Source organism: Mustela lutreola, chromosome 7 (genome assembly GCF_030435805.1).
Source record: "Mustela lutreola isolate mMusLut2 chromosome 7, mMusLut2.pri, whole genome shotgun sequence".
In the NCBI taxonomy this organism is placed as follows: domain Eukaryota; kingdom Metazoa; phylum Chordata; class Mammalia; order Carnivora; family Mustelidae; genus Mustela; species Mustela lutreola.
Genome location: NC_081296.1, coordinates 106,532,975 through 106,550,006, shown reverse-complemented (window position 1 = coordinate 106,550,006; position 17,032 = coordinate 106,532,975). Strand labels below are relative to the sequence as shown.

General features: G+C 44.6%; 1 protein-coding gene and 1 long non-coding RNA gene across 7 annotated transcripts in view; both read left to right on the top strand.

Annotated features, from left to right (window-relative positions):
- Positions 1-6,570, top strand: part of LOC131836564 (uncharacterized) — a 125,779-nt gene extending 119,209 nt beyond the window's left edge. For all 3 annotated transcript variants that reach the window (XR_009355673.1, XR_009355674.1, XR_009355675.1), the window contains 2 exons: positions 3,070-3,176; positions 4,326-6,570. This is a non-coding gene — a long non-coding RNA (uncharacterized LOC131836564). The remainder of the gene's footprint in view (positions 1-3,069; positions 3,177-4,325) is intronic.
- Positions 6,571-7,145: 575 nt separating this feature from the next.
- The window catches only part of NID2 (nidogen 2), a 61,917-nt gene continuing 52,030 nt past the window's right edge, over positions 7,146-17,032 (top strand). The window contains exons 1-2 of one of the 4 annotated variants that reach the window (XM_059182091.1): positions 7,146-7,821; positions 8,489-8,797. In XM_059182091.1, the coding sequence (XP_059038074.1) occupies positions 7,381-7,821; positions 8,489-8,797 (750 nt within the window). In that variant the 5' untranslated portion in view covers positions 7,146-7,380. The remainder of the gene's footprint in view (positions 7,822-8,488; positions 8,798-17,032) is intronic. The other 3 variants (XR_009355672.1, XM_059182090.1, XM_059182089.1) reach the window with 3 other exon arrangements.

Here is a 17,032-nt window from a genome sequence, read left to right as displayed (position 1 = left end):
CCCTAGCCAATTCATGGGCTATCTTTATCAGGTTACACGGGTAGAAACAAAACAATAAAAAAGAGGGCAGCCATGGGACATAGTCCACTGTACTCCATTTTGAACATGAGAGTTTGTTCTTACGCATGCTAACCTTGGTAGTAGTATTATATTATTAAAAAATATGAGCCGTGTCTGATATGGACATGTTACTACTTAGGGAATCTATCAATATATGAATGGAATCAAGCACTGAGAAGATTCTATAGCTTTCACATTTTTGTCTTTTCTTCATTTATTTGTCATTTTTGTTATTTATTTCTGTTGTATTCTTGGAAGATTGCTGGCTCATTTTGATGCTCATAGTCATTCTGGATGACGTATGTACCAGGTTCCTGTCACCGAATAAATGAAACACAACCATATTTACATTTGAAGTGACTACTGGGGCCATCAGATCCTAGCTAAGCTACGGCTAGTTGTTAGGGCCTGAGCAAGTCTGTTAAAGTCCAGAATCTCATTTTCCTTATCCTGTAGAGTTGTTGTAAGGATTGCAAATAATATATTACAGTGTCTGTTGCATAATAAACTCTCCATAAGTTAATTACTGGGGCACCTGGGTGGCTCAATCGGTTAACCATCTACCTTCTGCTTGGGCCATGATCTCAGGGTCCTGGTATTGAATCCCATATCAGGTTCTCTGCTCAGCAGGGAGTCTGATTCTGCTTCTACCCCTCCTCCCCTACTCTCTCTCTCCCTCTCTCACTTTCATGTGTGCATGCTCTCTCTCTAATAAATAAATATAATCTTTTTAAAAAACCATAAACGGGAGAAATTTTTTAAAATGCTCCATAAATTATAGCTATTATTATCTCCAAATCTGGATTGCAAACTCCTTAAGGGTATTGGGCCATTTTTTCTCCATGAAGTTTACATATTTATAATTCCCTAAACATGCACAAGATGGTTTTTAATAAAGATAATACAGTTCCAACTTTATAAGTTATAGGGAATATTAGAACTAGTTACCTTTATCAGGTCTACAGAATTAAAGGTACTCTCTGTGAATACATTACTGAGCAAAGTATCTAGTATACCAGAGAATCAGATCCACAGTCTTCAGGGGTTAAAAGTTTGAGTTCTGGAGTCAGACCACCTGAGTTTGAATTCTGGTTTCAGTTCTTGCTGGCTGAGTTTTTGATCAGGTTGCTTAATCCCTCTCTGTTCCTTTCTTCACCTGCAAACTGGATATGTTGAATGGATTAAGGAAATAATGTATATGCAGTCCTTAATTAGAACCTAGTACAATGTAAAGGTTCAGTTAAGGCTTGCTATTATTATCTTTGGCTTTATTAGCATTGTTCTGATGCATGCATTAACTTGTTGAGCAAGGGACAATGGCCAGTAGGTCACATGCAATAGAAACGAGGTGACTCAATTTGGTAAGAAGCACAGGATGTCTAGGAAAGACAAGATGAAGCCAAGGACAACAGCCTTTGGAAACAACCACAGCCACTACCCAATGGAGGCAGCACACACTGAGCTCACCCTTGGGCAGTCACTCAACTCATTAGAAGTTGACCAGCCCTATTTATTCAACATTGTGTCAGATAGTGGTGGGTGTATTTAAAGGAAGTGAAAAGTAGACCCTTTGAGGAACTTGCAGTTTGCGTGGGGAGAGAAGTCTTTGTGAAAAGATGGATGCTGATGTTAAGGGCTTATTTGGTTCAGGCCATGTTTGCAATGGAGTTGCAAGGAGAGAGAGAACAGTTTCGGCCTTTCTGCACCGTTCTTTCTAGAGGAAAATAAGGCCGTTAGCTATAATACCTTCAAAGATAATTAGTAGTGAAGGTATCCTGGCTACCATCATAAAAGCCACACCCATTAATTCCTTTTATTCCACACCAATCCAGAATATAACGAATAGGTGAAGAATCGGGGAGTAGATTATTCAGGAAAAAGTGTGGGAGTCAAGGAAAATTTCTTTTTATTTATTTATTTGTTGGGGAAGATCTCTTTACAACACTATTTCCCAATTCAAACCTACAGTGGTTTACGAAAGGGGCACCTGGGTGGCTCAGTGGGTTAAAGATTCTGCCTTCAGCTCAGGTCATGATCCCAGGGTCCTGGGACGGAGCCCCGCATCGGGCTCTTTGCTCAGTGGCGAGCCTGCTTCCCTTCCTCTCTCTGCCTGCCTCTCTGCCTACTTGTGATTTCTCTGTCAAATAAATAAATAAAATCTTAAAAAACAAAAACAAAAAACAATGGTTTACTAAATAGCCCAGAAGGTTGTACCAGCTACTCTGCTAAGCCTGGGATGTTCAGGATAAGGAATATATGGTCCTGCCTTCAGGCTTGGTTCACACTCTAGAGGCCTGTCAAGGCCTGTCTCTTTCTCTGTGCTCAGGCTTGTGGTAAAAATGATGTACCAAGATGTACCAACATCTTGAAATAGATGTACCAAGTCCATTAGAGGGCATAAGAAGAATAGAAGACTAAAGTGTGTCATTATTTGGAAACTAGCTCTGAGGCCCTTTTAACCAATTAAAGGGACAGATAGAAATAGACCACTTCAGTATTTATGGTGAGGCCCCGAGATGGAAGTGTGCCCAGATGTTCCAATCCCTCAGAGCCTGCCAGAACTCTGGGAGGCTGCTGAGGTGAAGTGATGTCTGAACTGAGTGCTGGAGGCCGTGAGAGATCATCAGGAGATCAGAAGGGGGTTCCAGGCAAGGAACAGCATAAACGGGCACACTGGAGTCAAGCTCTCTGTGTGGATGGGGCACTACTAATAGTTCAGTTTTGCTAAAAGTCTAGGTAGGAAAGGGCAGGAGACAGCAGACAAAGGCCAAGCCTCAGGATGAGGGAGGATCTACCCAAGGGGCCCAGACGGGAGCGTGTGGTGGTCATATTTTTGTGTTAGACAGAAGTAGAGAAAGGAGTTAGCCAAGTATCAGGATTAGGTATGAGTGCACGTGACAGTGGCTTACAGCAACGCGGGTTGGTTTTCTCACAGAACAGACAGTCTGGCGGTAGGCAGTTACTCACTGACTGAGACACTCATCTCTTATCTGTCTTTTGTCCTCATAGTTGTCACTACAGTCTGAAGAAGACGGTTGTCCAAGCTCAAACCAACACATCCACATGTAAGGCAGCAAGACTGGAGAAAGATGCAACTATCCCCAGGAATCACCCAGGTAAGGGCCCTCCTGGAAGTCACCAGCCTTTCAGCAAACTGCTAGCGGGTTGGCGAGGACTCAGCCAGATGGTGACTGTAGCTGTGAGAGAACCGGAGATAGCACTCCTCTCCTTCGATCTGTGGTGGATTCACACAGGAGAGGAGATTGGGAATACGGGTTGGGGAGCTACCCTATTGTTTCTGTCATGAGAGCTAGCTGGTGAGAGCCAATGGGGACCAGAGACCGGGCCCTGGTAATTAAGAAGGAGCGGCTCTTGCTTCCACTAATGAAAACTGAAAACTCAGAAATTCTGAGTAGAGGATCTAATTCTGGAAGTGGGTTCGATGTGTCATCCCACCTGGGGAGGGATATAAATGAAAAACTCAAGTGAAAGCTTAGGGGTCTTTGGGGTCTATCTGGAGCTCATTAGAATGTAGGGATCCCACCAAATCTATCTCAAGAACTACTCAGAACTTCTAAACAGTGCACAGTTTTTCTTAGGCCTAACAATTTTAATTAAGCCCAAGTCTGAGGAGATGTGCTAATTTGCACAGCCTTGTTTTTCCTACATGCTAGGATACCCACCTTGGAATTTAATGGATAGTAAAGTTATGCAAAGAATCACTGTGCGCAACAAGAACCAGAACATTTTCTGCCAAGCCCACCTCCAATACAAACATACACACATACCAGTCAGGGCTATACATAGACCTTGGTCTTGAATCCCCACATCTATTTGCCACACTGTGGAGCAAATGTGTTTTCATTTTCTTGATTAAAATAACAGGAAGTACCATCATTCTTGAAGTCTCGGTATTTCTAACAGACACATAACCACACACGCACACAAATAGAACTGCGGAGACTCTTGACGAGGTTTGTTGGCAAGGGGTCTGGTACCATTCCTGGCTTGGGATAAAAAGTTCTGCACCTGAATCATCTTACCTCTCACGTAATGCTCCGAGCTGCCGTGCAGATGAATCCAAGAGGACTCAGATGTCTGTAGAGGTCCTCTCATCACTGCCAACCCAAAAGGGGCCTCTGCCTCCTCAGCCACTCTGGCAAGTCATGGAAATTCTACTCTGGGACTGGATACAAGAGAAGTATTTCTTCAGTATTTACTTTGACCAGGGAAATTACTATGACAGATTTTTTCTTTTCCTGTAGACACAGAGTGACATTTTAAAGGAGAAACCACTGGATGCCATAGTCTTTTTAAAAATAATATTAGAGGAAGAGCTCAAAGGAATGTCTGCCCAAGCACCAGTATCTATAGCCTCGTATTCAAGAAGAATCCAGCCACTTGAAGAAGCAGCGAGCCAGTACTGCTCACTTCAGCTCCTGTCCTCTTGGATCTACTTTGTTGTGCTCAGCATCAGATTCGAAACTGGTGACATCCTGTCAGTGGCACAGCTCTTCTTACCTGTTATGTTGTTAAATCTGTGCTAAATTTGTGATGTTGCTGCTCTTTCATATTCATGCTTCATCCGCCCAGATCAAGAGTTTCTTGAGCTCAGGGGTCACACTTTATACTCCATTCAGTCTTGCCTAGTTGTGTTTGTCTTGGTAAACACAGGAAATAGCTGTTGGACAGATGAATGAGAGAATGACAAAGGCTGGGAAACAGTAGAAGGTGAACTGCTCTGCTACCTGGTAAAGAGGATTATGAAACTCTTCAGATTAGCAGGAAAGGTGGTGTTTCATTTGTGTCCGCAGATAGGGATCTTAGCCCCAGGGTTGCCGGCTTGCTTTCACTCATTCAACAAACATTTCTCTAAGTTTCTCCAGAAGAGCCAGGCAAGCATTGCGGTGGCAGGCCCCCAATAAGACAAAGTGCCTGTGGGGGTGAGGGAGACATGCGGCATCACAGACTCAGGGAGATACAATGGGGTTGGCAATATGATAATGGCATGCACATGGCACATGGAGATTCTAAATCAGATTGTGGCTTCCAGAGAAGCTTCTGGAAAGAGAAGCATTTTTATTCATGTGTTCAAGGATGAATGAGTGTTGGCTAGAGGAGACTGATTAGGAAAAGCATTACAGGGAGAAGAACTAGCATGGGAATGTGTTCTGTGCCATAAAATAGAAGGTTACATTGAGAACTAAAGTCTCAGCTGAAATGGTAGCTGTGCCTAGAGGTGAAGTCAGAGAGCTAGGCTAGAATAGCCTTGCAGAGGACCTTGTGGCAATATGATTTAGTATTTCAGAGTGAAGGTTTAGAAATCAGACAGAACTGAGTTCAAATCCTTGCTCTGGTACTTACAATCCATGTAACTAACTGATTTGTTTTTTTTTAATTCCTCGAAGTCTTGGTTTCCTTAGCACAGTGTCTAGCTGTATCACTTTTCTATTGTTACATAAGAAATTATCCCAAATCATAACAGCTTAAAATAGTACACATTTATTAAGTTCTCACAGGTCCAGAATCTGGTCTTCGGCTTCAGGGTCTCCCACGAGGCTGTAATGAAGTATCAGCCAGAGATGAGGTATTATCTCAAGATGTGAGAAGGATCCATTTCCAAGCTCACTTACATGATTGTTGGGGGAATTCAACAATGGATGGCCATTGGCCAGAGGCTGCCCTCAGTTCCTTGACATGTGGGCCTCCCCAGCATATCAGCTTGCATCATCAGTCAGTGACAGAGGGCCTGTGACCAAGACAGATGTAGCCTAATCAGCTAAGTGACTTCTTGTCACCATTGCCACATTCTGTAGAGTAAAAGTCATTGGGCCATCCCACACTCCAGGGAATGAACACCATAAAATGGGGATCTTTGGGAGTCATTTTAAGCCAGTAGCCTATAGCTGGTAGCCTATGTTAGTAGCTGATAGCTTATATTACCACCAAATAAATGTCAGCTTTTTAAAATTAAACTCAGTTGATAGTTTTGGAAAACCTAGTGAAAGCTGGTGAAGGAGTTTATAACAAAGAGTAACTTTAGGTGACCTTGGCTAGGTCAAATCATTTCACATCATGTCTTCGAGCCTTTCTTTCCTCCTAAGTATGGTGAAAATATCTATCTCTCATAGAAATGAGAACATATATGTGCAAGCAGAAATACACTTTGGTAAAAACAAGCATACAACTCTTCACAGTGGGAGGAAGCTTACTGCCTTGGGCCAGCTTTCCACTTTGCACTGATACTGGGACTCTCACAGTTTGATATCTTCAGAGTTTTCAGGGCTTGACCTGTGGGCCCAGAAGGATTTGTATAACTGGAATAAACACCCACAAAAAGAAATTTGTCTTTTGAACATCGCTTAAGGCATTTCCAAGAGTTTGCTTTTTTCCATCTTTTTAAATACCTTTGCTTCCAAGGACCCCATGGGGGCTAGAGAGAGAAAACAGACTATCTGGGAAATTTCAAGCTCTTGATAATAAAAGTGGTAATAAAATCTCGTCTGGCTCCTGATGCTTCACAGAGTGGTTGTTTGTGGTGGATGGGGTTCCCCCACATCTAGCAGTTGGTTTCCAGTCCCAGGGAGCGGCTCGAGTTACCACCCCCTTGCCCACTGCAAGGGCAGCTCCCTGCCTGCAAGGTACCCCCACCCTGGCGCCTCACCCATTTCCGCTGCCCAAATGGGATACTTCATTCCCTGCTCCACATGGAGCCCATCACACACAGGAGTGTTTCATGGTCTTTCCACGTCCCGTTTTCCCTGGGAAAGGTACCAAGCAGAGAACTCTCTTGACCCAGACCCAGACTGGTGGGCATTTCGGCGTGTAGCCCAGTCTTTCCAGGCTGTAGCCTTAGGAAGGGGGTCGGAACGTAGGAATTAGACTCCTCCCCACCCCCCATCATTCCGGCTTCATACAAAAGCGCGCTTCTTGGCAGGGCCTCTCTGGGTGGAGCAAGGGAGCTGCGGCTGCAACAATGCTTCGAGTGCGAGGGGCGCCCAGGACCCCACCACCACACCCTCGCCCTGCCAGCCTGGCGGGGCGCGTCACGCCAGCCAGCAGCTACACACGCCGCTGCGGGGTTCCCCCTTGGCGCTGAGGTCCTCTCCTGCAGCGCCGCTGCCCTCGGACTTGGCGGGCCATTTGGTCTCGGGGGAGGGGCTCGCGGGCCCCGCGGAGCAGTCCCCTCAGGAGGGCGGGAGCTAGCCCGGCCGCTCACGGATTGCGGAGGCGGAGCAGCACTCCCGGCAGCCCGAGGCTTCCACCTCGCCAGCCCCGCCGCTCCGGCGACCGCTGCCTCAGAAAACTAACAAGAACCAGATGTGGCCGCGGCTGTCGAACTTTCCCCGAGCCCGTGATTGGCCCCCGGCCGAGCGCCGCAGCCAGTCAGCGCGTTGGGAAGGCCCGGAGTCCCCGCCCGGCCGCGCACCCGCGGGGATCCAGGTTGGAGGCTGGCGCGGCGCAGCTAGTGGGCTGGCTGGCCGGGCCGGGACGCGCTCTGCCGCGGGGCAGCCCAGGAGCCGAGCCAGCATGCGGGGGGACCGGGCCGCCCGGCGACTGGCGTTGCCATCGCTGCCGCCGCCGCCACTGCTGCTGCTGCTGCTGCTGTCCCGGGCCGGGGCGCTGCACCCAGAGGAGCTCTTCCCCTACGGTCAATCGCGGGGGGACCAGCTTCTGCAGGAAGGCGACGACGAAAGCTCAACCCCAGTGAAGCTGGCGAGTCCCCTGCGCTTCTACGAAGCCCAGTTTGGCTACCTCTACGTAAGTTCAGCCCCCGTTTGGCGAGGGAACCGGCAGAGTTCTCGCAGATTCTTCCCACGGGTCACTGTAATGTGGATTTCACCGAACCCCTGCCTTCCGAGCGGAAGAAATAGTCCGCACGCCGGGCTGTCCCCGAGCGCCCCTGGGGTGGGGACCTGGTTCTGCAGCGATGCTGCTGTCTGACTTGCTTTTCTTTACCTCCAGAGGAAGAGCAAGAAGTCAGACCCAGATTCGCAGCTACATAAGCGTCCCAGGCAGAAAAGGAGGTGGGGATGCTGGGGCGGCCAGTGGGGTTTCTAGTAAGGACCGCGAGCGGGCTGTGCACTGCTGCAGAGCTGGTGCGTTCCCTCCTCGCATCCGAAGGTCTTCTCCAGCGTTGTGCGGGAAGTGAGAAGAGAAGTGAACCAGGAGTTTTAGGGCTCTGGACCCATCGCACCAAGCTGTGGGGTAAAGGTGGCGGGCGGCGGGCGGGCCGAAGTTGCGCTGGTCGCCCTGAAACAGGAGTCCGGTTCCCAGAGGGTAGGGAAGCGGCAGCTTCAAGCCTCCCCGGCCGTTCCGCTTTCTCCGTGCGTAGCCAGGGTAGGCGCGCGCACATTTGGACTTGTGGCCGCCCGAGGGCCTCCTGGTGCGAACGCGACCATCACCTTTTGTCCATCTCTTCCCACAGGTGGGCACCAACGGTATCATCTCCACTCAGGACTTCCCTAGGGAGACCCAGTACGTGGACGACGATTTCCCCACAGACTTTCCGGCCATTGCTCCCTTCCTGGCGGACATCGACACGAGTCGGGGCCGGGGCCAGGTCCTGTACCGTGAGGACACGTCCCTGGCAGTGCTGGGCCTGGCCGCCCGCTATGTGCGCGCCGGTTTCCCGCGCACAGCTGCGCACTTCACCCCCACCCACGTCTTCTTGGCCACCTGGGAGCAGGTGGGCGCCTACGAGGAGGCCAGCAGCCGGGTGCCGCCCTCAGGAGAGGTAACTGACCAGGGATGCTTGGCCGCTGAGCGCCAGTGGAGGGATGGGTTTGAATTCTGGGCTGGAACCCAGGAACTGGCTTGGAATTTCTTCTGAGTCTGTTCTCGTGCAGAACCTGATGTATCCTTTGGTGGCACCAGGGCTGAAGTGGCTTGGAAGTGAAGGCTGTTTTCTCCAGGCGTCCTCTCAGGATCTGAGAGGTGACTACTTCTAGTAAGGGTATGAGGGCCCCAGTGCAGATGTGGAAGGCCCTCAGAACACAAGGCAGTTCACTGTTGGGTTGTTTATTTTTAAAATCACCTCTAAGTATATAAGAATTATTTCTAATTATATGTTCGTTGAAGGAAAAACATGAGCAAATACTGGCAATTTAAAAAAGAACAACCACTCATTTTCCTACCGCTCAAAGATAATCAGTTAAACATTTTCATTTATATCTTCCAGAAGTTTTTTCTTCCTATTAATGTCTGTATTTATCTGTCACTGTTTATTAACACTAATGGGTTCGCACTGCACATACTGTTTTGTGAAATATTTTTTCACTCAATAGTATATTGTATGTTTCATTGTCACTAAATATGTTTCTACAACAGCATTTATAGTATCTGCATAATATTCCACCCAGTGAATTTACCATATGTCTAGTGATCATTAAGGTTATTTCCAATTTTTCATCATTATAATTTTGTGAAGTGCTTTTTTTTAAGTTAATTTTTCCACATGTCCTTACTTGATATTCCAGGAAGTGGAACTTATGGGCCAGAGAGGATCCCGTTCTTGATAGCTTCTATCAAGTTGCCCTACAGACATCAGTTTACATGCTCCCTGGTTTACAGGGCACTGTCCTCCATTTCTTTTACAGTCTACCTGAGAAAGTAAAACAATCCAAGCTCCCAGTCTTTAGGCTCGACAGCAACATTTTTCTTTTTTTAAAAGATTTTATTTATTTATTTGACAGACAGAGATCACAAGTAGGTAGAGATAGAGGAGGAAGCAGGCTCCCTGCTGAGCAGAGAGCCCTAGGCGGGACTCAATTCCAGGGTCCTGGGATCATGACCTGAGCGAAGGCAGAGGCTTTAATCCACTGAACCATCCAGGCGCCCCTGGGCAGCAACATTCAAAGTACTCTAATGGATGTCAGGTGGGACCAGGGTAGCTTGGCAAATGGTGAACTGCCTCATTCCTGGAATAGGTAAGGACTTACTGTGAAGTAAGATCTGAATCTAAAATGTCATACTGGAAGGGCTGAAACTCTTACAGTTTATCTCTATTTTAACTCATCATAGTATTTCTTAGCTATAGGAAGATGGCACATATCCTCCCTGAAAGATTAAGCAGCTTGCCCGCTCTCACTGAGTAGTTCAAGATGGTGGCCATTCCTGTTTTGTGTTCTGTAAGAAAAATATCCCTAAAAGGCTATTCTAAGAAGATCTAGAAATACAAGATATTTCAATTTGTGATTTTTTTTGGGACATTCATTCTTTTGTCAGACATTTAGTTTTATTTCATTTTGTTTTTTTGTTTTTTTGTTTTTACAGATGTGAGTTTCATATCAGTTATTCAACTCAACAGAATACAGTCAATTCAAACAAATATATTGGGCACTTCCTTTGTGCAGGGCATTGGGCTAGGTGGAGGGTTGGAGAAAACGAATAAGATAAGACTCCTCATCATCGTTGCATTCATTCATATTTACTCATTCATTCATTTTGTATATAAGTTTAAAACACTTATTTAAAATTAGAGGGGCACTTGGGTGGCTCAGTGGTTGAGCAACCAACTCTTGATTTCACCTGAGGTCATGATCTCAGGGTCCTGGGGTCAAGCCTATCTTCAAGCTCCCTGCTGAGCAGGGAGTCTGCTTCCTCTTTATCTTTCTCTCTCTCTCCCCCTCTGCCCCTCCCCCACTTGTGTGCTCCCTAAAATAAATCTTAAAAAATAAGATTAAATATAACATACCTAATAATAAAAAACTTAGAAAATGAGAAAATATAAACATAAAATATAAAAAAAGAAAATTATAAACATTACTTGTAACCCTACTAACCAGAAGTTACCACTGCTATACTTTATTCTGTTTTCTGCCAGTCTTTTTTTTTTTTTTGGGGGGGGTAAACATATATGTGGCACATGCATATAAGTGTGTGTTATAAGCAATTTATACTTAAATGTAATTAAGATTTATTCATCCAGTAAACTGTTTTTGCACACTTACTATAGTTCAGAACTGGTATAGACACAGTGAAAGGAAATACCCTTCGCTCCCAAGGAACTCATAGTTTAGTGGGGACGTTGATCATGTTAAGTGTAGCAGTATGTTGGACACTGGGGAGGGTATGTGCTATGGGAAGTGCTCTGAATTGTGTAAGACTGATGAATCACAGATCTGTACCCCTGAAACAAATAATACATTATATGTTAATTAAAAAAAAAAAAAAAAGACTAACTTTGGGGACCCAATCTGGGAAAGTTTTAATGAGGAAGTAGTTTTGAATCTGAGTTGAGCATAGTGGACCAGTCTCAGAAGAAATAGCATGTGATGGATCACCCATGTGCTGTAAAGTAAAATGTGTTTTGGGCCTTATGTGTGGTGCATTATTACTGAACAAGAAGGGTGGTCAGACACGAGGATGAAACAGCCATGGGGTGGGGACAGAGCATGCTCTGATGGGAGTCTGGAATTGTTTCTTTGACAGTGGGTTGGTTTTGAAGGATTTTAAGCAAGGGATTGAGTCCCCCCTCCACTCCCCACCAGAGTTCTTTTTGTCTTTATTGAGAAAGTAAGGGCTCAAAGGAAAGACTACTAAGACAATTATTATATATGTTGTTTATTCAAGCTATCTAGTTAATTCTGAAAACAATTATTTTATCATACTGACTTCCTACAACAATCCTGTAAGTACAACAAAGATTATTGTTTGCATTTCACAGATAATGGCAAACAGAATACAATGCAATTGTTGAGAATTCTGCTCTTAGTGAGGCAAAGGCATGTTTAGAGTACAAATTTTTTTTTTAAGATTTTATTTGTTTATTTGACAGAGAGAGAGATCACAAGTAGGCAGAGAAGCAGGCAGAAAGAGAGGAAGAAGCAGGCTCCCCACTGAGCAGAGAGTCCAATGTGAGGCTCGATCCAAGGACCCTGAGATCATGACCTGAACTGAAGGCAGAGGCTTAACCCACAGAGTCACCCAGGTGCCCCTAGAGTACACATTTCTTGATTCTTACTTTTTTTTTAATTGCCTTTATTTATAAGTAATCTCTACACCCAATGTGGTGCTTGAACTCACAACCCCAAAATCAAGAGTCACATGCTCTACCATCTGAGCCAGGCAGGTGCCCCAGTTTTTTGTTTTCTATTGCTTTTAACCCAGATTTTAAAAAAAAAAAAAAAAAAAAAAAGATTTACTTGAGAGAGAGAGTGAGAGAGAGAGCATGACAGGGAGGAGGGTCAGAGGGAGAAGCAGACTTCTGCTGAGGAGGGAGCCCAATGCGGGACTCGATCCTAGAACTCCAGGATCATGACCTGTGCCAAAGACAGTCGCTTAACCAACTGAGACACCCAGGCACCTTTAACCCAGATTTTTCATGCAAGATCCATTTCCTTGGCTCAAGTGATGTAGGTGGGCACAATAATTGTGCTTTTCCCAAGAACTTGCAATAAATAAAGCTTGATTTGCTCTTAGTACCAGAAGAGGACTTAGAATCATATTTCATTCAAAGGAAGAATGAACTTACAATGGAACTGGCTGCCAAGGATGCTGCTGATACCTTATTACTTCCAAATTAGTATTCCAATGCTTTGAGGAGAATTCAGCTGCATCTGTCTTACTTTTTCAACAGAATAATGATGAAGTTGAGTTGAGTGAGATGAATTGGAGATGAAGAGTTGCACAGAAATGCTGGGATGGTGAAATCACACTAGAGCTTTAAGATTCCATTTTTTTTTCACAGCTTATTTGAAACCAAAAACTATAATACAGACAAGATGACTTTGTCAATTATTGTTTCAATTTCATGTGTTACATGGGAATACTGCTCATTCACCCAACTTTCAGGGTGGTTGTGAAGACCATGACAATATAAAAACATTTTGAAAGAAGATGTGCATTATGAAAGGTTATCTGGAGACTTTGGAAGCAATGACAGCCTCATTCTTATTTCCTAACCTGCAAAATGGAGAAGCAATGCCTACCTTATGGGATTGTTATCAGAATTAACTATGGTGGCATTTTTAAGTAGGGTGACATTTTAAAGTTGTCCTTCTATTCTTTTAGACCTAGTGGGTGTGGATGCTCAGCCAATCTGTGCTTCTCTATGTTGGCTTGATAGGAGCAGGTTCTGGTTTTTAAATTTCTCTACCTCATAAGGACCCTGTGATGTAAGGCCTTTGCATAAGGACTCTTTTTAAATACTATGTTTTTGGAACTGCAGCTTCTGTCTCTTTTGGGTGAGAAGTACAGAAAGATTTGTAGATTCCATCTCTCTTACTTTTCTAGTTAAAATCCTTCTTCAGACATTGCCATATGCTGAGTTAGCTTCAGAATTTGTTTCGTTTTGAAAGGAGATAAGGGTTCTGTTTGGAGAGAGGATGTTTTTTCAATTACCCACATTGAAGGTTCTTCTGAATACTTGAAAGAGCCCTGTGATTTGAGTTCTTATTTTAATAGTTCTTCGGAGATAGATTTTGGCAAATAGTAATCTGCTTTGCCTGAGGGCTCTGTGAGTTCTATGTGGCTTTCTTAAACCTTGACACACTAACCCTATGTTGCAAAGTTCCTGGAAACTTGAACATATCAGAGGAATGGCATCTTTAAACCATTTAAAACTATTTCACTTGTTGCCCTTTCTCTCCATGGATATTCATGGTGGGTATGACCGGGTGTTTTATCTGATGTTGCAGGAATGGCAAAGTATAACCACAGATTAACAAGAGTGAAGAAATATGGGGCACCCGGTGGCTGACTTGGTTGTGTCCAACTCTTGATTTCGGCTCAGGTCCTGGTCTCAGGGTCATGAGATCTGCCCTGTTGGGCGCGTTGGGTGTCGAGCCTGCTTAAGTGCTTAAGATTCTCCCCCTCCCCCTGGCTTGTCCAGTCAAGGGAGGGGGGCGGTACACTCGCTCTCTTAAAAAAAAAAAAAAAAAAAGGAACAAATAGTGTTTATCAGTTCAGTTAATCTGAGAGTCCTCAACTGTCCTAGGTACCTTACAGGGCAAAGAAGTCATGGTACTGATCTTCAAAGAAGTTGTTGACAGAGACATAAAGAGGATTAGTGTTTACTTCAGCTGTGGTTTTGGGGGGAGGGGAAGAATTGTTCTGTTGTTGTTTGACGGACAGAAGTTGTGGGGAACTGGGCCAACACAAATCTGTGTGATATGGGGGATGTTTTGTTGACCTGGAATTTAAGTTCAGCCGAAAGAATGGGTCCTGAGAATGAGGCGGCCGGAGAAACTGTTCTGGGCAAGGCCTTGTCCTGGGAGTGGGCTGAGAGAGCTAAGGCAGGAGACAGGGATGAGGGGAGTCGTGGAACCAGTCACATGACATGAGTGGAAGGTTGTCCATCGGAGGCCTCAATGTGGGGACTGAAGTGTGTTGGCTTGTTTCAAAGATGATTGTTGTTGATGGAGGGGGGTGAACCCACAGAGAGAATGAGAGGTGAAAGAAGGACTTTGTTGTGGCTTTTGGATTTCTGGAGCTCAAGTCTAGAAGAGGGGAGGTCTGGAGTTTATCTGAAAACATTTAACCTGAGGCTAAAATAGAGCTCTGAAGATGTACTGCATAGAGACATTTGGAAATTGGTTAATGAAATGCTTAAGTTTTGCTAAAGCCCAAGTATCAGGAAGGATGTCACATTAGAGACTAGAGCATAGATCTTTGGATTTGGGGCAGGATCTGTAGGGTTTAGGGCATATAGATGAATGAGAGGAACACATGCCTGTAACAGTGGCCTACAGGTGCTGGGAGATGGAGAAGTGTATTAAGGAGTGGAGGTTAGTGCTCACCCCAAACCCTGGAGACCAGAAGTCAGTGATGCCCCCACTGTGGGGAGCACATGACCCCAAGGAAGACAGGAAAGAGAAGACAGGGTGACTCTTCATTTTCATTGTAACTTTTGTAAGCCACTATAGGTCAACCTGTTTGGGACAAGGCTGGTACTGTTCTGTTGCTTCGCCAGATGGCTGCAATTAATAAAATGAATTGCAAATTTAGAAGCTTCTAGAGGGGTATGTTTTGTATCCATCAGCCTGGCTCTGCCATGTGTCAAGTCAACATTGCTTGGTGATGTCCCATACCTGAAAGGGAGAGTCAGAGCCAGCCTGGTTTCTGCTAACAACTCTGGCTTTTCTCTCTTTGGGATAACAGGATGGCAGAAACCCTGAAGCCAGGCAGCCACTCGCCCTGATCCTCTGTCCTGTTCTTCTTTCCATGGAGGCCCCTCTCTCCTCTCTGGGATCCTGAGGAAGTTGGGAACCAGTGACCCTTTTGTGGGGTTTGGCAGCCCATCTGAGGGTTTATCTTCAGAGACAGAGCATGTGCGGTTCTTGCAAAGGCACTCTCGGTCTCCAGGAATGTGAAGACCTTTCCGGTCTGGAAGCTAGTCGAGGAGTGCTCTGGGAGGAGAAGTACTTCAGGACTTTGTGAAGTGTGCTCTTTAGCGGTTAGATGTAGAATTTTGTAGAGCCAAGAGAGAGAAATTTAACAGTGATCATTTGGTGTGTGGGTGGTTTTTAAACAGCCAAACTCTTTTGGCCTGTACTTTCGGATCATAAATTCTATCTAAAATCTTCTTTTTTGCCTATTTCAGTGGAGACAAGTAAATTAAATAAAGGCTTGCCACCTGTGTAAGTGCTTGGCTCAGGGATGGCATATAAAAGGCACTGAATAAATTTTCATCAAAATGGATTTACTGACTGATTGACAGAATGAATAAAGGGCTAAAGTCCCAGACTCCACAGTAAAAGCCAGACCCTCCCTCTCACAGTTCTGTTTATTTTCTCCCTCCCCTCCTCCCCCATCCTCTTCAGTTCCCTCACAATCTGTGGGACCGCCCCCCTCCTTATCTTAACAGAATTTCTTTAAACTTAGAACCAGAATTCTTCCTGTATTACATTTGTTTTAAGTAATCAATGCCAGGAGCTTTGAAAGTTTAGCTTGTTACAACAGGTCCTTTCTCTTTCTTCAAGTACTATCCTTTCCCTAGCTGAACTTTGTTGATTCTGACCAAAGGAGTACTCCTCGGTTAGGGAATCAACGTTAATCTATGAGGTGGTCTATATTAGGTATGGACATGATGCAGAATAGGCTTTGTTTATATTTGGCAGAAGTTACGGTTTCCCAGCTTTGAGAAATTCTAGAAAGCATCCTTTGCCTTTTGTTTCTGGAACAGTCAAGCTTTGCTGATGAAACAATCAACAACTGCAAAAATAACAAACATACCAGCTCCCCACCTCTGCCATCTTTAAGTGTGTGAGCTTTAAGAAAGTAAGTAGGTGTACCTGGCTGGCTTAGCCAGTAGAGCTAAGAGTAGATTTTTGATCTCAGGTTTGTAAGTTTGAATCCCATGTTGGGTGTAGAGTAGAGATTACTCTACATGCTGGGTGTAGAGAGTCTTTAAAAAAAAAGAAATAAAGAAAGCAAAATAAGGCAAGTGTGTCTATGTTAGAGAACAAAAAGAAAGGTTGTCTGCTTCTTTTTTTCTTGAAAAGCGTTTAAACACCTGAATTGGTTTGTCCTATCAGCAAAGTGTCAAAACTATACTTTGCAATTGAACATTGAAAAGAATAAAAAACATTGGAAGATTCTGAGCAGGATATCGGGAAGGGCCCAGGACAGAACAAAATGCAGGATGCCCTCCTGTTGTTTGCTATTTTATTTAGGAAGATGTGATATTCTCCTCTGAGCCTACTGTTACCTGCTTAGCAAAATGGAGAAATAATAACCCTTACCAGTAAATAACGTTTCTAAGAGTCACATTATTTGGGAAGTAGTGGCATTTATAAATACCTTCCAGTTCCCTACCAAATTGTAAAAAGAGAGGACTTAAAATTTTTTAAAAAATTAATAAAAGAGGGGGACTTAGCAAGAGAGAGAATAGTTCTCAGAGTCCTAAATATAATACTTTTTAAGACAAGAAGTTACCACTAACAGATCATGTGAAGGTGTGGGTGAAGATAGTATTAGGTAGGTAAAGGCAAAAGTGTCTGGCTAAAATACAAGAGTAAATTGAACTTCA